The sequence below is a fragment of the Brachycentrus maculatus genome, unplaced genomic scaffold (genome assembly GCF_059751285.1).
Source record: "Brachycentrus maculatus isolate JH-2025_06_01 unplaced genomic scaffold, ASM5975128v1 h1tg000271l, whole genome shotgun sequence".
Classification (NCBI taxonomy): Eukaryota; Metazoa; Arthropoda; class Insecta; order Trichoptera; family Brachycentridae; genus Brachycentrus; species Brachycentrus maculatus.
The window spans coordinates 104,839-128,297 of record NW_028281022.1 but is presented as its reverse complement, the minus strand read 5'-3'; the positions used below and the strand labels follow the sequence as shown (position 1 = coordinate 128,297).

The window sequence follows — 23,459 nt, the reverse complement described above, 5'->3', positions numbered from 1 at the left end:
GTTTCACGTGTGGTCCACCTATATGCTGTTAGGTACACTTTACGGGTAATTATCGATTAATATGCCGTTCCACATCATCTTCATCAGCATCCCAAATTGGTACATCGCCATTTTGTGGCCAACTCTCGATGCTGTCAGCACCGGATACGATGATGCAGTACAATTAACAGCGACGCCCAGCAGCTATAGCGGTCTTGAACATGTGTATTCAGAATGAGGTTACTCGCATTGCAGGGTCAATCCGATCAAAATCAGAAATTCGTAAATGTTTTAAAATAAATTGATAATTCAGTCTTACATTTTGACATCTCAATATAGATAAAGGAGAATATGGAGGTCCGGGTAATATCAGAGCTTACGACCTGTCATAGGGTGGTTAAGTGTAATGTGATCAATTAATTAGCATATGACAGGTCATAAGCCTTGTAAATACCCAGACTCCAATTTTCTTCTTTACCTGTGTTAAGATGTTAAAATGCAAAAATAACTCCAAAGCGGAAACCCAGATTTGTGAACTAGTATTTAGACGCACTCAAAATGTTGTGAAACTGGTCAAATTATAAGCAGCATAAAAAAATTATTCACTATTAATTATACGTTATTATATGTTATTTAAAAATTAGGTGCGATAATCTAGGTTTTTGGTCTGATAATATTTCAAGTCTTTATTAATTTAAAAATCATGTCGAAAACTGGCAACTAAATTCTACAAAATACTAAATATTTCAAATAAAAATTTCCGATGCCGCGGCAAACACTTTGATGTGAATCGTATTTTTTCAGCCTGGCTATAAACGCCTCCGTAGTGTAATGGTCAGCACACTTGGCTATCGTTCTGGAGGTCCCGGGTTCGATTCCCAGGGGGGTCAAATAAATATAAGTGATTTTTTCACTGTAATATTTATTCCATATTACCCTGGACTGGTACCTGAAGCGGAGGGCTGATCACCTTTCCTTCATGTGTTAACGATCTAGATAACACTGCATTTATATGATGCAGTGCCCTATGCATCATTGGGGTGCGGATAAGGGTTTGAATGAATAAGTGTTTATATTGTTTGCTAAATAAGTTTTATTTACACAATACGTCGCAATAATCCATAACGTTTTTTGTGTAAATTTTCTTTTATAAATAGAAGAATGGTGTTTGGCTTAAATTACTCTCATACAGGATAAGATTTTTTGTTTCGTGTATTTTTTTTCAGATTGCCATTCGTATAATTTGAATATTGCAAATATGACAAATAATAAAGTAACGTAGTATTAAATGCATAAACTGGTCACACGGTAAAAGTGCTGTAAATTGTGTGTCTACACACACAGTAGTTCTGATAAACTTGAGATATTTAACAATCTGATATTAAAGAAAAATTTTGATACAATTTTTTATTGTTTTACAATAAAAAATTAATAATCCAAAAAAAACCTAAATTCTAATAATAATTTATTAAATAATATATTGTTTCAAAATTCTTCACCTTTGCTTTCCATTTTTCCTTTGTTTTCAAACTCCGCCCCTTGACTAACCCCTTCCTATTACTTTCCCCTCTCCTTATTTATAGAAAAATTTTATATTTTATATTTTAGTTATTATACAGACCTGAATGATGGAAGTTTAACTTCTGAAACATGTAGTCTATAGTAAAACTCAATTGGTAAAAAACAAGTGTTTTCTTTAATCATTGTTTTACAATATAATACTTATATGAAATATGTATATCAGAAGTCAGTAGTTAAAAATAATTCAAAACTTTTATATCCGAATCGTTTAACTTATTTACGGGTTATTAACGGATGATTAACCGATTAACGGGTATAGTCAGGTATATATTAACATTACTGGTAAATTTAATTATAAAATCGATTAATCTACCATATTTTGCTTCTATATATGGTGATCTATTCTCTCGGATACTGCCAATTTGATGTGAACTATTTTACGTATTTCTAATCATTACCGAGGTGAGATTGAATAATCTGCTTTGAATACTTAATAAAGTAGTTGAAATTTATCAGCCACCATATTTAATTTATTAGATGATAGATAAATGTGAAAGATTTAAAAAGATAATTTAATAGTTCAGTACAAGTTTTTAAAATGAGAATTAAATTACCTTGGGAGAAGAGATCGTTACTATCGTTTGAGCTTTAGAGAATTTATTACGAATTCGGTTACATATTTAATATCCGAATGATTTGAATTCGTATTAGATTTTTAACTCAGATTTTCGCAGATTTTCACGAATATTTTATATTCTTTAAGGTGGTATGGATATGTGGAGTGAATGGATAACAAAATAATGACTTGGAAAGTATACTCGTATTTGGCAAATGTGAACGGGAGAACAAAAACGAACACGGCTGAAAAAGAGTTGAGACGATCTGATCAATTAAAAACTGAAATCTGGTAGCATCAAAAGTCTACGTAACTGGACGGTATGTATGACTAAATGTATGTCAGGATAGAAGAGTGTGGTATTCCATCCTCTCTACCTACCCCTGCAGAGAAAAGGCGTGCTGGTGGTAGTAGTTATATGCTCATCACATACATTTCTGTTTTAATGATCAATTCACTAAAAATCGATTTATCTATCAAATATTTTATCACCTTGAACTTGTTCCTGAAGCGCAGAACTAATCACCTTTTCCCTTCATTTAGTTAACATCAAGTGCCCCATGCTACAAATTATAGTAACTTAAAAATAAAACATAAATCTAATCGCAAGTTGGCATAGGCTATAAAACTTGAAAGTTAAAGTTGATGCCTAAGTAAGGCCATGAATGCGGTGTTGCATAAGCTGTAGCTAGATTTCTGAATCACTTTTACGTTAGGTAATTTTAAAAAAAAGTGAAATTCATTCTTCAGAGGTTGTCAATATAGTCTTGCAGTCTTATAGAAAAGACTGGACCGCAGCGTCCTTACGGGCCTAAGTTGGTCGACCCGAGGCGGGCTGTTAGTGCGATTCGTCAGTATGCGGTATGGTTAGTGCCAATACGGTTCCCATAGCGGCGCCCGACCCCACACGACGCCGGCCGAGGGCAGGAGTGTGTAGTGTGTAGTGTGTGCCGTGGAAGCGCACAGCGAGGCCGGCCTGATGAATGGCGCATTGTCCGCCTGGCGCGTCACCTGTTTGGGCTCCGCGAGATGAGAGATGCACGCTATGAGCGCCGCCGCCGCCGCCTCTCGCCGCGCGCGCTCTCCGCTAATCGATTCCGAAGGCGTTTGACAATTTGTCAGTCAAATAAACGCAAGCATGTTTATTGAGTTCAGTAATACCCACATCGAATGGGTAACCGACACTTTTTCGCGTTTTTTTCTCTCTAGATACATATCGCTCATGTTAAAACAATATATTTCATACGTCCAAATTAAACACGGTTATTGGATTGAATTCTACTTTTATTTACATTAATATGAAAATATGTGACGCGTTGCGATCATATAAAATACAATAAAACAACACACACACACATATTTATTTGATCACTAGGCATTGAATTGAAGTAATAATATTTTTTTATTGATATATCAACATAGATGAAGAAGTCAATTTGATGTGGGAATATGGATGTCTCTGTCTGGGAATTTACAAGGCTAACTAACTAACTACTTTTGGCTAGTTTCAGTGATTATTTTATGTATTTTTTATATTAAAAGCATTGTTATGGTAATATAATACTCTCCTTATCTTCATTATCACTTTGTGTAAAACCACTCTAAATTTTTTTTTACTAATTTGAAGTGGTATTACATAAAGTGAACTTTGAATTATCATTTTATCACTGAGTAACATTTCTGCGATACTCAAATTTTGAAAAGTTGTATTTATACTTCAATTGAAAAGATCATGTGACTTCGTGGACGACATCTATGCTTGAAATTAATCAGTTATTTTACTAACAAAAACCTTGAAATAAATATCTTGAACATACTCAGAATACTGAAAGCAAAAATGCTTTATTTTTTAATGATTTTTATTTTATTCGTTTTCCCAGCGGCCTCATTTTTTATACCCAGTTCGTCACTGCTTAGACGTGGAGAATATTGCAAAAATCACATTATTTAATATTATTCACACATCCTGTATTTATATTTCCTTTCTAATATTACATGAATTGGAGATTAAATCTGAGAACATTATTTACAAGAGGTAGTGTCGTAACGTTGAAACGGCTTTATTGATTCACCGAATCATTATTACGATCAATTATTTGATTTCTCACCCGAAAACACACAATTTATTGGCCCGACATTATGTTAATACTACAGTGTAAGCGAGACACAAGATCCGAATTTAAATTTCAACTTCGGTTGGCATTTAATTTGACGTAATGGAGATTTCATAGGCAATTTACAAATTTACCGCAGTATTAAAGCTTTGCTGTAATAGGCGCTTTGGTCACGGAGCATTTTACACACCACACCGCCTACCTTATACATGATCTAGCCAAGTTGCCAGTGCACTGAGAACTATGCAAAGTGAATATTAATAAAATCGCCTATCGCATAATCGACCGGCGATTTTAATATTCATATAGTTTCAATAAACTGGATGAATAAATAACAAACTCTGTCGACTCAATCAAGTGGAAATGGAAATGGAATTCATAATTGGTGTGGGCAATTTATGTAGCGTCGTTTTCGTAAAACTGCGTTTCCTCAACGGCGTTTAACGTGGTCAAAATTATAATTGAAATTATATATGAGTCCGGAAAACGAAAACGCTTGAAGCGACACATAAAACAAAATGAGTTATTTTAATATAACCATTTTTCTGCATCGAATGGTCTAATTAAATATTATTATAAAGACTCGTATAACTTCATCAAATTGAATTATTCCAGATTTCACAACATTTTGAGTGTGTCCAAATACTTGTTCACAAAATCTGGAATTACAGGAGTTATTTTCATATTATTATAGATTTAATTTTTTTTTTAAATTTTTATATTTTATTTTATGAGTTTCTGCTCAATAAAAAGCTACTTTTCATGTCACCAATAGATGGCTTTAGTAAAGTTCTAATGATTCAAGAACAATCATTCGAAATTGGTATATGTATGGAACTTTTGGAAGTTGAGAATTTGAGTAGTGTGGTTGTCAATAATGGGTAATATTGGTGAATGTTACAAGTGTGTGAAGTGATCACTTTAACCAGCCTATGACGGTCGTCAGCCCCGTAAATGCCCAGACTTCCATATTCTTCTTCATCTTTGATGAGATGTCAAATAATAATATTCCAGATTTTTTTTATCATTTTTTTAGCATAGATCAAGAACAAGATGAAAGTCTGAGCATTTCCAGGCTGGTTTAAGTGATTTTTATTACTTTATACACGTGTAACATTCACCATTCTACCCATGATTGACTACCATATTACTGCCATTATCAAATTTCGGATGCTATATTTATGCTTTAATTAAAAATATCATTCGTGTGAGTTAGTGTTTTTGCCTAAAATTGTCAATCACGAATTACATGAAACTATAATAGCTTCAAACATAAGTAATCAGTTAATTAAAACATACATTTTTTAATTCTTAATATTCTCCTTTCAATTTATAAAAAAATATTTTTATCGGTATTATATACTTTTTTTAAAAAAAGAGATAAATTTTTGTTTTTATTATTTACAAAAAACTTCAATTTCATACTATTTCTGTTAACCACTATTTAAAATAAATATCAAAATGTGGTAGAGTGGGTTCAAACCCCGAAACTTACGTAATAATAACTACGGGACCACAACCCGATTCACCTTAAACTTATATTATAGTGATGGCTTGTGTTCCAACACTTCAATAATTCATAATTTATGATTAACATACATAAATAACAAATAAAACTCTTACTAGCAAAAAAATATTATACACCCAAAATAAGATTCTTCGCGTAGATGCATATATTTTTAACACAATAAAAAACATAAAAATCCTTTTAAATACACAAAGTGAACGATGAGTGATAAGGTGAGTGTTATAAAAATCCTTCTTTGTTTTGACACCTCGTCAAAACGGTAAAAAGAAAATAAAAGAGGGGAGGATGTATTTTTTTAATTAGACAGGTTTGAAATAGACGTCAGATTTTTACTGCACGGTTTTGATTGTAATTCCTATTGCAGGCTGTTCATCTGCGGCGGAGGGGGTTACGAGTATGCCCTCTCGGGGGTGTTTCAGGCTTCAGTGACAGAGAATTACGATACGTTTTATTTTTATATCTACACTCGTGCCACTGAGCCCCAAATCCCACTCCAGTTTCCGTGTTACACATTCATAAGTTACTCAGGATTCTTCTCTTCAAAGGGGTCCTGTATCCTGATTTATAAATGGGGTTTAGGATAGGTACTATACTGACGAAATCACGCATGTAATTGTGTGAAGTAATTAATAAAATAAATTGGGTTTGAATTAGAAATTACGATTAAGTTGAATTATTCTTTATTAAAAATACATTTATTTAATGATTTTTACCAACAAATTGAGTTATCAATAGTTATCCGAATTTTGTTATAACAATCTTCTTAACAGTCTGCTTATCTTACAGTCTTCTTTTCACTATTGGTAATATACAATATCTTATACTCAATCGTTTAAATAATTGATTATTTAAATAAATAAATAATCAGTTATTATATATAAATGGTCAAATTGTAGATTTTGCGAATCTTAAGGAGTAAAACTTTTTCCTTTCTATATTTACAACCCTTTTCTACCAGTGATTTTTTTTTCAAATGAACGAGGAAGTGTTTTTGTCATTCTTTTTGCGGTGTTTCAAAATTGACTTAGGTTGATATGGCTACTTAAATTTTACAAAATGGGCAAAAATCAAGAAATGTAGAAATTTGTCTTAGATCTCCGCTTACATAGATTTTACGTTTTTACAGAGATATTAAAATTTTTATATCGAAGAACTTATTCTTTGATATAAAAAAAAACTTTAATAATAAATTGACTATGTCGTATTATTTTGTATGTATAAATATTTAAATTAACGTATGAAGACATAAAAGTACACAAAAAAAAATCTTCATGAAAACTAATAAAATATCTTGATCATTTATTGTAGTTCCGACGAAGCCGTAGTCCTAATAAAAGGATATTTTAATGATATTTTGTAATTTTGATGGAATAATTGTGGTGAGTATGTAAATTTCTACAGGCCTGGAATTTTTTATTATTTTTATTTAATTACTTTTATAACTTGGTACTGAGTGGCATTGAAGGTGTTGCTGTGCGTCGCTTTGTCTAGTGCAAGGCTTGTCGAGTCTCCGTTTTTCTGTTAGCTACACTTTTTTTAAAGTTACGTAACTTATTATTACTTATTTATTCAATCAATAAATAATCTTTGTCACATTAGGACTTAAAAATAACTTATTAAAACAAGAAGGTTTTTTTCCCAACAAACATCTTCACAATTAATAGGATGATCAACTTTGATTGATACAATTGCAACGCAAGATTACTCATAAAGCCTCATCCTTTCCGCAGAGAATGACAGATGTAACAGTTCGAGATCACACACGCTGTGGTACATACCAACAGGAGGAGGTATAGTCCAGATCACGTGCTTGCTAATTGAATTTCTGGTTACGATCCCTTCCTCCCTTGGGTCATGCACTCCCGCCCCCTTCCCTCGCCAGTAGTGAAAATGGGATGTGACCCCAAACAATAAGAGCGGAAACAAATCACGTTCCGAGAAGACGGTTCATAAAAAAGAGATCTCCCGAAAAAATGCAATGGAAAGTTGTTGACAAGGAATAGCGATTTTATTTTGACTCTTGCGTATTTATTCTATTGTATTTTGGACAGCACAAAGTGAGTAAACAGGTATCTTTAAGCTCAATGTTCAATCATTTAGAGTACATTTAGTTTTACCTAAGAAGTACCACAATCTTATCGGACATTTGCAAAAGATCACCTAGAATTATAGTTTAATAAGTAAACAATGGTAATGCTTATGTTTTTAAAGCAAGGTGATTAATCCTGCGCTGCAAGGCCTTGGAGTTCAATATATTTTATGAGATACAGGATAATTATGTTAAGGAGTTTCGGTAATTGTATAAAAATTACTGTAAAATCAAAAAGTAACATTTCTAATGATATTTGTTTAACTGTAAATCCAAAATTACGAATGATACATTTAAAGGAGCAGAATTTATAACAAACGGAATAAAATAGAATTCAGTTGGTTAAATTTCAGTATCATACTACCAATAAGAAGACAATTATTTCTATTTTCTACGTTCTTTCTTTGATAAACTATTTCGAAAAAGGTAGGAAAAGTAATTTTTTAAATAAATGAATTCACGTTTTTCCAATTTTCTCCTTTTTTTGGTGTTGATTGAATTGTACATATAAATGTTTCTTTCGTAAAAAAGGAGTTGATGGTTTAAAATAAAATAAGAAAACTGCATTTCGATTCTTCTTGAAGTTAATTTACTGGTTATAAAGCATGCATTATTTTTAATTTACTCTTAGGGGGTGAGCGGGTGGTCAATTAGTTGGGAAGAACCTCCCTGGGACTTGACATACTGTCCACCCCTGTTTCTCACCCCATCTCTTGGCTCCGTCTTGCCTCCCTGCGCTGCCAGGAGACCAGGTGGCTTTAGGAGAAGATGAGGAAAACCTCATTCAATTAAGGTTTTTAAGTCCGACAAAACCTATGTGTAAGTAAATTCTACTGAATTAATTCGTAGTAGGTAATAATGTAAGCGAACCGAGCTTTATTTGATAACTTTTTTCAAGTTTTAACGCTAAGTTTCGGGGCTGAAAAATAAAATTCTTTTAAATCTTTATTTATGGCCCTCGATGTAAATTAAGAAGCTATAATTTCTCACATATTTCTAATTTATATATGGCCCCGAACGAAGCAGTAAATTATAATGAAGTTTCATAAGAACTTACCCGGAAGGTTTCAAGCACAACAAAGCTTGTCTACTAATTAATTAATTAATTAATTTTGTAATAAGAATTGATGTTATAAAATAACAAAAACTAAATTTTTTGACAATTAGTATTTGACAAATTACAAGTAAATATATTCTTCTTCATCTCATAGGGCCGCTTAACGCCGATGATTAACAATCATTATTGGAATTTTTGTTTCGTTTTTTTATTGACATTAAAGTAATTTTATTACCTGGTTGAATTTACCACATCTGCACGTCTAGCTCGGTTCCTTAAGGGTCACATAGCCAACGTATTTTTAACGCATTTAAAAAATATAACACCAAGAAAGATCATATTTTAAGTGAATCGAATAATAATTAATATTATACCTAATTATTACAGGATTTTACTGATAGTAGGTAGTAAGGTTCTTATGATTGAAAAAGTAAAGGAATTTATTACCTCGAGTGTACATGAACAATTACAGAACATTCCGTGACAATTATTAGTTCAGAAAACACAATGATTTCCTCACTGTCATATTACCTATTATCGTCGCATAGCAAACTATTATTTCAACAAGCGACCGTTCGTGCGCCAATTATCGGGAGCAATGGCGACTTATCGGCAGGTTTTGCGGCCCTAATGAGTTGGTTTAATGACATGATACCCGGTTCGGTTCCCGCCCTCGACACGCTTTTGGTCCTGAGCCGAGCGGGCATTATGTACCAACACGCAACGCAAATCTGATTCCATCGCCGGTTATTTTACTAAAATTCATTATTGTAACGCAATGGCCATTTTCACTCAGTGTGCTATAACACATTATGTTTCATACTAAGTTTGCTCATAAACCAGCCCCCCTATTAGGCATGAAGGTTGCTTTTCATTACGTATATTTTGTAGATAGATATCGCTGCCTTTTAAACCGTTAAGGTACAATACATGAATGTAATGTTCAGTGTTACATTATACGCCGTTTCATACATTCATTTCCGAACCGCCATACATGTCATGAAACATTTTTTTGCTTATAATCAAATTCATTATCAACATTTTTACGATGAACAATTTACTGACAACTCACAATTATTTTATTTTAACCCCTTCAGACCTGTAGTCATTTCCTATTTTATTTTTAATGGTGCAATTTTTTTTCATTTAATAAAAATGATAATATATTTTCAGCTTGTCCAAGCGGTTGTTGTAATTATCAGCCATATTTTGTTTAGAACTACATAGTAATTAATATATCAAATTAACTACATACATAGTAATTAATATTTCAAAAATTAAACGCCAAATCTATAAATTAACTACATAGTATTTTAACATAAAATAAAATAATAAAATTTCATCACTAAATCATAACTATGTATGTGAACCAGGAGTTGCGTCCAAATATAGTAATCCATGGTGCGATTGGTAAACTTACCAAAATATTGATGGATAAAACGTTTTTTGTTTGTTAAAATATATGTACCTAATGTGTTATAATTGGGAAAGTGTTCTGAAAATTATTTATTATCAGTCATAATTTTGAGTTTTTGTCTTTTTTTTTTATTTTAAATTATTAAAGTTTCAAGAGGTTTTTTTAAGTAATTAAATTAATTTTCTGGACATTTCTACTTTATAATCTTACGCATTTCTCTCTTATAAAGAGACTAAGCTCTTGTGCTTGGAGAGGGATTTACGCTTATTATTTATTGTTTATGTTTGTGGGTGATACAATTTATTTTTATTATAATTATTTTTCATTGTGTTTTTTTTAAATTATTTAATTAACATGTATATAATTCATATGATTTATTTTTTAGAATTTTCATGTCTTAATTTTTTTTATACCTAATGCCACTACTTTTAAAAAATACCTCTTTTTTAAAAATTATTTGCATAAAGTTTGTGGAATTGTGTAATTGGCTTTATTTTTATTAATGTAACTATTTTTTATTATATACTTTGATTAAATGTAAAGCTGTACAATTCCTGAATTAATAATATTAAAAAGGGTAAAAAAGTTATAAAGAGAAAGAAGATGTCAAGGATAAATTAAATGAATTATATACGTGTTAATCCAAGAATTTTTTTAGTGGATCGCTTCTAAACTGTTTCGCTACAGGATTCAATCAATAATATAAAGAACGAATGAATAAATTTTCAATCCACGTTTTTTTGGAATCTCAATTTCAGTCCAGGTAAGCGTTGCAATTCCAGATCGCCGATAAAATCTAACGGTCCCTCCATATTAGTTCCGGAGCCGTTACAGGGCATGCCTTTGTATAAATATAAATAGTGAAAGCCAATACTAATTCAATAGAACGACCACAATAAAGAACTGCTACAGAACCGGATATCAGATCTCGATATTGGATCGCGCCCCATGGCTGGCGGTTGGCTACCCTGGCAGTGTGGGGTGTACCACGAATATCATTGGTCAACACGTGTCCCCAATGTCCAAAACAATAATCATAAAGGGTATCTTGCAGGGGTTGGTGGTGTTAAGAGTGGGCAAAAGTTTTGGATTCATTTTTAAATAATAATAATATCCATATATTAAAAAAATGTATGATGAGATGCAAATGAAAAACGTCCGAAGAATAAAAGAGTCTGAATTTTGATTGTGAATCTGATTGTACTGTAAAAAGATATATGTAATTACGTATGATGTAAATTTAGTTAAAATATTAGTCCATATTAATGCAACTGAAGAAAAATTATAATAATTGGGGTTTTTATTGTAGATTAGTAGGTACCTACGTAAGTTTTCAGGGAATAACTACGTTTGTACTCAAAATAATTTAGAAACTGTAAAAAATAACGCATATTTTAAACGAATTCAATAGATTATTGATACATGTTTATATTTATATTTATATATTTATAGTGATATTTTGTGGGGCAGCTTGCGGGATTCGGCGGGTATGTATGAGAAGGTAGAAGAGGCGAAGAATGTTTGCAAAGGCAGAGTGGTGTGGCGTTCTATTCTCTCTGCCTACCCCTGCGGGGAAGCGGCGTGATGGTTAGTTAGTTAGTTAGTTTATCTTGCGGGATTCCAGGGGCAAGCAAAATGAAGCAGTGGAAACAAGTTCGTCCAAGGAAACGGTCTAAAAAGTTAAGAGGAAGGACCTACCAACTAAGGAAGAGGAGAGCTTATCCCAACAGTCTACAAAAACGGTAAGTTGGGATGGAGCCAGGAAGAAGAAGATAGTGAAATGTTGAATAATTTTATACATTAGTAAAATAATACTGTTTTATAAATAAACTTGTTTCATTAATTGATTCCATGGTCGCTTTGGTGTAATGTATTAATTTTAAATTAAATTTTTATTACGTAAATTTCCTTATTAATTAAAATCTATTGTGACACGTGTTTCAATGCATTCGATCATATGGTGTGTATAAGGTTGTTGAATGCATCGAAACACATGTGAAAATATATTTCAATTAGTGTGTAGTAATATTTAAATTAAATTAAACAAATTATATGTAATATAAACATATTTTTAAATTAAAAATGATACTATGTTTCGGGGAATTATTTTCAGCAATGAAAAATATGGTATTTCTTTAAAATAATGGTAGTTTGTAAATGTAAGTGAAATAAAAAAAACGTTAATTTCAAAACATTTTTTTGTAATAATTATAAATACTCCATTTTTAGTACCTATTCGTATCGTATAGCTTTATAATTATATTAATATGTTCGTTTTCTACATTCCATCTTCATTGATGTGTTTTTTTACTCTTAATTGAGGTAGGTTAGGTCAATCGTGGAAACCTTTATGCGTCGATCCTATAAGGCCAAGTATGTTTTATAAGTCACGTTTTTATGTAATTTTGTGACATTATGTAAGTGTGAAGTGAGTAAAAAAATCAATCATATTGTGTTCATGTCAAGATTTAAAATATATGTTATAAGCATTGATGGACCTAGTAAAAATGGAAAGGAAAAAAAATAGGCACATGTCGGGAAGGGATTTTTATCTGCGACTGTATTATTCTGCTTAGTAGTTCTGTTCCTAGCGAGGTAGTTAGAAATGGCGATGCTGTGATATTGAACACCCCAGTCAATATTCAGTGACCATAACTCAGCTCAAATTGGAAAATCCGAAGACACAGCCGGCCGCATATTGGTTAGGAATTGCGGACCAGGGACTGTTTTGTGCCCGAATTCGGGCAATAATTCTAAGTGTGCCTATCTACGGGCAGACTGACCGTCGTAATACAGATCTACTCAATATCAAATATACAAACACATATACAAAATGTCAAGTCATATTTTATTCCATTAATTGATTATTAAATCTTTGTGGTAAAATCAATTAATCTATCTATACGTATAGTGAGTATAAATTAAGAAATAAACTACAAATAAATGAGATGAATAAATTATGTATATTTTTTTATTGTAGTTTTACTTGGTAAATATTACTATTTCTTAAAATCTATTGTGACTTGTGTTTCGATGCATTCCGCATGCGGAATACATCGAACCACGTGTCACTATAGAGTTTAAGAAATAGTGTAGTATTTACTAAGTAAAAATTGAATATAAAATCGACAAATTTTATTCATTTTAATTATTTATTGTTTATTTTTTTATTCCTAAGTCATAATATTAACATAAATTAATTTATGAATATTATAACTATATTTATCTAAGTACTTACGATAATTTATGAATATTATTAACATGAGACGGAGCATCTATCACTTTATGCCAAAGAAGATGGAAATCTGGGTATTTACAGGGCTTACGACCTGTCAAAGGCTGGATAAGAGATCATTTCATGCACGTGTAACTTTATACAGTAGGTACACAGTTGTTACGTTCAACAAATGTCGCTGTTTCGGTAAAAACCCGTCTTACAAAAAACTAGGAGTTCCGAAAATTTGACTAGTGTGGTTTTCAACCTTGGGTAGAATGGTGAATGTTGCGCGTGTGTAAAGTGATCACTTAACCAGTCTATGACAGGTCGAAAGTTCTGTAAATACTCAGACTTTCATATTCTTCTTCATCTATGTGGAGATATCAAAAATGTAAAAAATAACTCCCAAGTGAAGAAAACCTAGATTTGTGATCAAGTATTTGGACACACTCAAAATGTTTTGTGAAAGATTTGTATTTATTTATATTTTTATTGGTAAATATTTTTTTAAAAACAATGACATGGTAATTTTTTAGATACACCTCGGGTAAGTTGAACTAAAGATATTTTAAAAAATCGGTTTACGAAAGTAAGGTTGTGATTTAATAATGAAAATTAATAAAACCCTAAAAGAATTTTGAAAAATTACCTACCTGCCTTTAAAAATATTTACATACTATGACTGACAGTTCGATCAATTAACATAAGAAATTCAAATCTTATTTATTGTCTCGTAGAACGCCGTAATAATGTAACTCGGTCCCCAACCGAGTTCATCATAAGTGTCATTACTCATTACCGCCGGACTTGGAAAACAGCAGTCCGTCCCTTTCCAACAAACTCCGCCCAAGGCGGCCGGCCGGTTCCGCCCACTGAGTTGAACAAAGACAAAAAAACTTGTCTCTTCGCTTGCAACTTGTATTATACCGGCCGGCGACTTCGAGCAAGGCGAGAGGCTTTTGCTATCTCTGTCTGTCACTTGCAATCGCACTAATTCCACACATAGTTGGAAAGAGAGAACCGATGTTCATTGAGATTCTCAGCTTTTGGCGGTTTCCCTTAGGATTATAGTGATACAAAAAGTACGTCTTGTTTTGTGCTAATAGGGGATAAGAAGCAGATTCTGTCAGAGGCCTGATATTATTGGCATCAGATTTATTTTTAGTAATTGGATTTTTTTGGATGATTCAGAAAATATTTTTTATATAAACTAAGATTATCGAGAAATAAAATGAAGATTATTCCTACTTATCTTTCGATTAATCGGCTTTTATGATGACGAAGCACTTTTTGTAGTTTATATATATATATATATATATATATATATATATATATATATATATATATATATATATATATATATATATATATATATATATATATATATATATATATATATATATAATAATAGTAATAAAACCCTTATCCGCACCCCAATGGTGCATAGGGCACTGTGTTATCTTGATCGTTTACACATGAAGGAAAGGTGATCAGCCCTCCGCTTCAGGTACCAGTCCATGGTAATATTGAATAAATATTACAGTGAAAAAAAGTGATATATATAATATATATATATATATATATATATATATATATATATATATATATATATATATATATATATATATATATATATATATTTATATATATATATATATATATATATATATATATATATATATATATATATATATATATATATATATATATATATATATATATATATATATATATATTATTTATATATATATATATATATATATATATATATATATATATATATATATATATATATATATATATATATATATATATATATATATATATATATATATATATGAGGAGATGCATGAACGTGGAAGAGGCGAATAATGTTTGCAAGGACAGAGTGGTGTGGCGCTCTATTCTCTCCGCCTGTGATGTGAAGTGATATATATATATATATATATATATATATATATATATATATATATATATATATATATATATATATATATATATATTTATATATATATATATATATTTATATATATATATATATATATATATATATATATATATATATATATATATATATATATATATATATATATTTATATATATATATATATAATATATATATATATATATATATATATATATATATATATATATATATATATATATATATATATATATATATATATATATATATATATATATATATATATATATATATATGAGGAGATGCATGAACGTGGAAGAGGCGAATAATGTTTGCAAGGACAGAGTGGTGTGGCGCTCTATTCTCTCCGCCTACCCCTGCGGGGAAGCGGCGTGATGGTTAGGTTAGGTTAGGTATATATAAATATGTGTGTGTGTGTGTGTGTGTGTGTGTGTGTGTGTATATATATGTCATTTCTTGGTGGCACTACATTTTATATAATGAAACAACCACTATTTGTTTTTTTTCCAACTTTTTTTTGTTTTACTGGTTTTTGGGTTTAGTCTTCAGACTGGCTTATTTTTAATTTCGTTTGGTTAATACCATTTTTTCTTAAAATCAATAGTGACACGTGTTTCGATGGATTCCCATAACACATAAAATGATGCGGAATGCATGTGTCACATTAAATTTTAAGGAATAGTGGTATTCGCCAAGTGAAAATTAAATTAAAAATGCATGGTCATTACCACAAAGTAACTGTCGAATCAATGATTGGCCTACTCCAGTCTGATGATGTTGGCAACGACGTTCCCGGTGACGTGTCAAATAAAATAAAAGTGGATAAAAACCATGTATGTAGTTGATGTTTTTTATGTTTTTTTTTTATAAAGGAACTTCAAATGGCTCTGCTATAAAGTTTAACGTAATTTGGTTCATTTTCATACATCGAAACATATCATCGCTCTTTTGACTAACTGTCGTGGCTGACATTTTCGCGAAATTTTGGTTAGGAACCGTTTTATTCATGGTTTCAAAGTGTGCATATGCTCAGTCAGTTCATATTTATATTTATATTTACACAGTTCTACAGATATCGAGTTTAAAAAAAAACGCATCAGTTTGAAAAAAGTAAATATATAGATAATCCTTACGTTTTTACTGTATATCGATACTTAAACATGTTTTTAAATACACTAATTTCTTGACCGCTTCGTAAACAATTCAAATTACATATATCAATGATTATAACAGCAAACACAAACGCTATAAATTGTCAAAACGCTGATAGGTCTAATAGTCAAGGGAGAGACAAGTATTTGGAAGATTGGTTGAAGGGGTCAGAAAACAATTAAAAAATGTATCTATATTTAAATAATCTAACCTTGTAGGTACCTTTGGTCCTAATAATTTAATAACGATTTAAAACTTTTAAAATTTGTCATTTCTACGCAAATACATAGGTACTTACCAATTTCACTTTGAACATAAAAAAGGAAAATTTTATGGAAAAAATCCACGCTAATATAGACTAATATGGTTGGTATAAGATGAGGTACACTCGGTTCGGGGAGATTCTTGCAGGTACAACTCCAGTTCAGTATTTAAAAAAATAGAATTGTAATATTTCTGAATTTATTATTATTTTTAATAGTTAGGTACCTACCTACTACCCACGTTTAGACACGTTTTTCACGTGAAGGAATATATCGTTAAAAAGTACATATATACTTTTTTGATATTCTGTCGGAAACAACGAAACGTTTATGGTAGGTATTTAAAAAAAATAAACACTTGTAATGAACCACTTAATGAGTTTTATTTTTATACACAACTAGTTTCGAAAATTTACAAACGTTTAATTCAATTCATTTCAAGTGTTTAATTTAAAAAAATACTCAATATGTCATTCCACAAAGTTTATGCCGAATCAATAAATATGTAATATTTTTGATTTTAATTCATATTTATACAAAAGTGCGTTAAATTTTGTGCACGTAGAATTTCATGTTGGTAGGGGAGACCCGAGTATAAAGAACCAACGGTCTCTTGTCCATACAGTTTGGAAGTGAGCGTCTTGGTTGATTGGATCACATTTACAAACCCCGCTCTTTGTAAGTTAGTTTCCGGAAGTGACGCCAACATAGCGCAACAGTGATTTCAAGGGTTCGAAATATTGGTCGAATGTTACGCACCTCCCGAAATATTCAATAGATTCTAAATGCTTGCCGATACACCAGTGGCGACCCGTCAATTTTTGATACAAGAGCTCCAAATATAAAACACATACATCAATAATGTATAAACTTCTATTTTTATACCCTTTCGTATATCGACTTCTTCTATATATATATATATATAATGTAGCAAGGCACAAATCGATTGCTACGAGTTTACAAATTTAAAATGTAAATCTAGGTACCTCTATGTATTTCGATAGGTGTATGTATGTGCGTATGAACCACCTAACAGCAAATAAAAAATACAAATGATTTCACAATTATTTACGGTATATCTACGTACGGATGGATACATAAAAAAATATTGGAAGATGATTCGATCGAAGTACAATTCAACAGTTATGGTTTTTATCAAACAAAAATGGCAATAAAATAATAATTATGTCTTTGAAAAAATATATTGGTTTCAATAGGTGAAGGTCGATCGACTTGCTTACAAATTCAACGCATATAACAATTGATCAAAAGATTTCCGTTTTTCGTTTAAAATTCAGAAATTAAAATCCATTTTTGTGAGATATTATTTAAAATTTATTTTAAAATTCAATTGATTGATTGAAATATATGAGGGGTATGGGAACATTTCATATATGGGTAAAATTATATATATAGCACATAATTTGAAATACGCGGATATGCGGGGTACCAGTTTCCATTGCCTCGCCCGACTTCAAAGTCATATGATCATACCAAACCGCCAAACTGTTGGTACTCTGTTTCGTTATGTTTTTCAATTCGTAAGAAGGTGTATGTTTCTGGGTTTTCGGCTGTATAAGGTTTATGAATTTCCTCAGTTTTATTAGATTTAAGTTTTGTATTGAAAATTTTTGCAGATCCTTTCCAGTTTCATTACACTTCCACGTATGTTATAAAATAAAATAACAACTTCATAGTTTTTCCACATATATCACCGGATTTCGTCGTTACTGACATCATTAGACTGGAGGCTAAACAAAATTTTATGTTATATACACAACAAGGCAGCGGTTGAAAACCATTATTTAATATGAATTTTTCTGATAAAATTAATATAAATTTAATGATTTTAAGTAGTGTATTACAAAAATAATTACAAATTAGTTATGTTAAGGGTTTTAAGTATGAAAAAAAGAAAGAAAACGATAAAGTTCTTATTTATTATAAACCTCAGTTTTATTAATAATTTTGGTGGGTTTTCAATGTTTTTAATTGTTTATAATTTAATCGATGTATCTAAATATTATTGGATTATTTAAAGAAATTTAACACTTGTACAATACAAGATACTTAGTTTTATTTCATTAGACACGACTAGTTTAAAAAAACTGCTGATATTTTCATCAACAGGTGATTACAAAAACAATGATTTTCATAATAAGTTTATATTTTTTATTCTCAAAATTTTAAATTTTTTGTTTAATTTTTGCTAAAAATATTTACGTAAAAAATTACATACTGGTATTCATGCTTCATTTCGCTCGTTGATTTCGACAAGTGATGTAAACATATATTTTGCTTTTTATTCATAGTTGTCGATAAAAAGTACGCCACACAATTACAAAAATACAATCGATTGAAATTTTTGGAGCCTTGAAATAATGCTGTAGGTAATTTAAGTACATAATCCAAGAAAATAATATCGGCTGGTTACTATTAGAAGACATGCATTACATATGAAAAACACCTAATTCCGTAAGATTGAGAAGTTTCAAACTGAAGTATTCTGCTCTCATTGAAACTTACATGCCTATTTGCTTATTTATTGATTTGGCGTTAAATTTGTAGAACTCCATTTTAATTTAAGTATTAATTTTTAAATCAAACACAGATTTTTTGAGTCTACTAAGTTGTATTTTATTAACTAAAACACATACAAAATTAATATTGTGAAATTGTTCCGCCTTGTTATGTCATTTTCAAACGAATGTCATTCGTTTGAAAATGCCATAACTAGGCGAAACAATTGTTAAAATATAAATTTTTAAGTGTTTTTGTTAATAAAATACAACTTAATAGACTCAAAAATCTGTTTTTGATTTAAAAATTAATACGTAAATCTCTATTTGCCTTGATTTGTAGAAAGGTTCAGGAGATTGGCCTTCAGTTAAAGATGGCAAAAAAGAAGTGGCGATGGCAAAAAATCTTCGCCACTTCCACATTTATACATACCCGCCGATTATTCCAACTCCTGACCAGACCATGGACAAGTATTTAAAATACATGACCAAGTATTTGAAATATTTATAAAAATTATGGCAATTTTTGTTTTTAGTATTTTTGTAGTTAATTATGTGCTTATAGATAAGAAAATATGCTAAGTGAAATGGTAAATCAAAATTGAAAATATTCCAAATACTTGTTCACAAATCTGAGTTTTTTAGATTTTTTTTTGACATCTCTGTATAAACCAGTCCATGGCTGGTCATAAACTCTGTAAATACCCAGACTATGATATCATTTTTCATCTATATTTAAAAAAATATTTGTTAGTTGCCTTAGAAAATTTTCCTTGCCAATTTATGTACAAGGATTTATAGCATATTTAGTTTATATCTATCAAAAAAGAAAATGGATGTTTATAGTAAAAATCTTCATCTATGTTGAGATGTCAAAAAAAAGGTAATGTCGTGAAATGCAGAACCGCTCTTAATAAATCCTCGATATTCCCAATCACAGCGGCGCGGTCGCAAGGCGAGTGCAATAACAAGAAAAAAAGAGGAAAATATCGTGTAATGGGCGGGGCTCGGCGCGACACGCCCTCCGCGGGTGGAGGGGGCGGGGGCGGGCCCTAGCACGTGGGCCGCCGCCCGAGTGTCGGCACAGCTCCGTCCGCCACTGGCAGCGGCGCTCGCTACCGCGGCTCGATACAAGTAGCGAGAAAACCCGACGGCGATATTTCAAATCGACGAATCGAACGCGACGTGTTTACCGCGCGGAGAAAAATTTCGCGACATTCTAAAATTTAAAAAAAAATAAATTAAAAATGCATCCCGGTTCCTAACCAGAATGTATCGGATTGTGAATTAAATTAAAATTTAAAAAAATGTTACTTGTGTTTTTCCCGGACGATTTTTTTTAACAAAAATTTCTTTATAAACTCTCGAAAATCTAAGGAACAATGTTGTTTCGATTCAGTTAAATATCATACTATATGAAAGTATCCGTTGTTGTGAAATTTAAATCACGTTCCGTTATGACTGTTGACAGATAGGCAAGAGGGAAATCTACCCCGGACAGTGATAGCTTGATGGGTGAACCTGAATAAGAAATGTCAGTTAAGACGTGTCAGTCCATCCGAGAAGTTGTCAGTGTCACGTGAGACTCGGCGTTCCCGGTGCGAGAAGTGTCACTCATGTGTCACAAGAGCTCGATAAATATTATGTCAATAATATACCTGAGATAATAGAATGCACGAGAAAAATATTACAATTGAAAAACGATTCCGTTACATCGTAGTGAATTTATTTAAAAACATTATTCTGTGATATAGTGATAGGTATAGTGATTTTTAAGTAATTAAAAACTGATTACAACACAAAAATAAAGCTGTTTGCATATTTTCTGGAAAAATAAAAATCAGCTATAAGATACTTACCTTACCCCGGGAAAACATTACTTGTGGGTTGACATATATTTTTGATATCATCTCAAAAATAAAACAAAATGTAACAATGTTAAGTGCTAAACATTTGAACCGGTAATTTATTAATCTCGAAGGCAGTCAAGAACAACTATTTTCCGATAAGAAAATCGCAGTTAACCCTCAGCGGCGAGTGAATCCCGGGAAATTTGGCAGTCATCGAAATCGTTTGGTCTTCCCCGGGATTTTTGCACCGCCCGCCGGTCCAGTGGCGCCCCCTTGATGTTGTTGCAGAACGAGCTGCGTTACTACCGCGAGCTGAGGGGGGCCCGGGGCGGCATGGAGGACGACTGCACGCTGCGGCCGTGCGCCACGGACTTCTCCATCGCGGCCATCATGGCCCGGGACCGCCAGGGCCAAGGGGCTCCCGGGCCCCGGCGGCCCCCGCGAGACGGACTCACTCCGCTGGCGGATGGACACTACGCAATACATGGTAAGTTCTATTGATTTTATTGAAAACTTTGTAATTTAAATGACATATTAAGTACTTTATAAAATAAAAAAATTTACGACACTAAATATTACTAATCAATTGAACGAGCAAATTGACTCACTTACTTGTTTTCAGAAAATGAAAAAAAGTTATGTTTCTAGTAAACTGTCATTTACTAAAAATAGTTTTAGTTATTTTTTTATTCTCTTAAAGTCAAAGGTCAAGGTTCTTCTTAAAGCCAAAAAAAACTTTTAGTAGAAATATTAATAATGAATGTAATTCAACTCGTTAAAAATGTTTCATAGGATTCTTAAAATTTATTAGAAGAGTAAAAACCTCTAGTCTCGACTTTTGGAAAAAAATACTAAATTGTAGGTACTTTAAATATAAATTGAATACAGTAAATTGGACTTAAATATACTTAAATAATAAATTTTGTATAAAACAATTTCCGTTTGGTCCAGTTGGAAGATATTACTTAGCAATAAGCCCGCCAAAGTAGGAATTTAATTATTTGCATGACCAGTTAAGTAAATAAACTAAAACTGTATAATTTAAATACGAATTAATTATCAAAATTACAATATTTACTTATTTATAATTATGTGGGTATATTTTTATAACGTTTATTGATTATTAACAATATTAATTTCTTGTAGAGAATATACATATGTAGGCTTATTGTTTAGAAGCAATATCTTCCAACCAACCGAAAATAGGCAAGTGATACTGGTCTACAACAGTTTGTAATTAAAGGGAAGATAGTATTTGTACAAGAGTATTAAAGAAAAAATAAGTAAATTACAATTAAGTACAATACGTATCAACAAATTATTTCAATGAACTGTAAAATGATGAAAACAAGGAAGGTAAAGGAAGTAGGAGTAGGTAATGAGTTGAGGGGAAGAGGTAGAGGAAACCAAGAAATAATGATATCTTAACGTACATAATTATTTAATATTAGAAATACGAATCACTCTTTACTTCACATTATTTTTCAGGAAACTGAAAAATAATTTTAAGGAAGTTAGATTCATATCTTAAGTAAAAATAAATAAATTGCAAGTAAAAAAAACACATTTCAATCAGGCTATTGGGAGATAATTTATTTAATCGAAGTAGGTTATGAGATAATGACTTTTAATATTTATCCGTTATTGATTTTAGCGATAAATTTAATGCATTTAATTATTGATCAAATCAATCACGGCCGTGGCTAAATTTTTCTAATTGCATCATATTTGAAAAATGCAGTAAGAATTGTCAATTTATAATTATAGAGCTTATATTATAGTCAATATTAAAATAATGATTCATTACAATGTAAGAATAGAAAACCTTCGTAAAACATTATTTTATTCATGAGTAATAATATTTTTTTCTAAATATAAGCATTTCTCGATGTTCAATGTAACCAACCACATCAAAATAAAAATGCTGACATCAAATATTTATTAGAAATTGCGTTAGTAAAAATATTAATATTTTCATTTTATTGCTAATTATACACTGCAAAATTGATTTGCCAAGATTCAATCACTGTGACTAATTTTCAGCTTTATTTTACGCAAATTGTACATATATGTATGTAGGTTAAGTAGGTAGACACACATATATTCCAATTTGTGTGTTTTGGTATTCATTTATCCATTCGTATTTCGAGACTATTTAAGTCAGATTAGTTAAATCAATCTCAATGGGCTAA

At 31.1% G+C, this 23,459-nt stretch overlaps 1 protein-coding gene across 2 annotated transcripts in view; it reads left to right on the top strand.

The window, feature by feature from the left end:
• The first annotated feature begins 20,528 nt into the window (after positions 1–20,528).
• LOC148305501 (uncharacterized) overlaps positions 20,529–23,459 on the top strand; it is an 81,969-nt gene continuing 79,038 nt past the window's right edge. For both annotated transcript variants that reach the window (XM_088266583.1, XM_088266581.1), the window contains exon 1: positions 20,529–21,754. In XM_088266583.1, the coding sequence (XP_088122709.1) occupies positions 21,544–21,754 (211 nt within the window). In that variant the 5' untranslated portion in view covers positions 20,529–21,543. The remainder of the gene's footprint in view (positions 21,755–23,459) is intronic.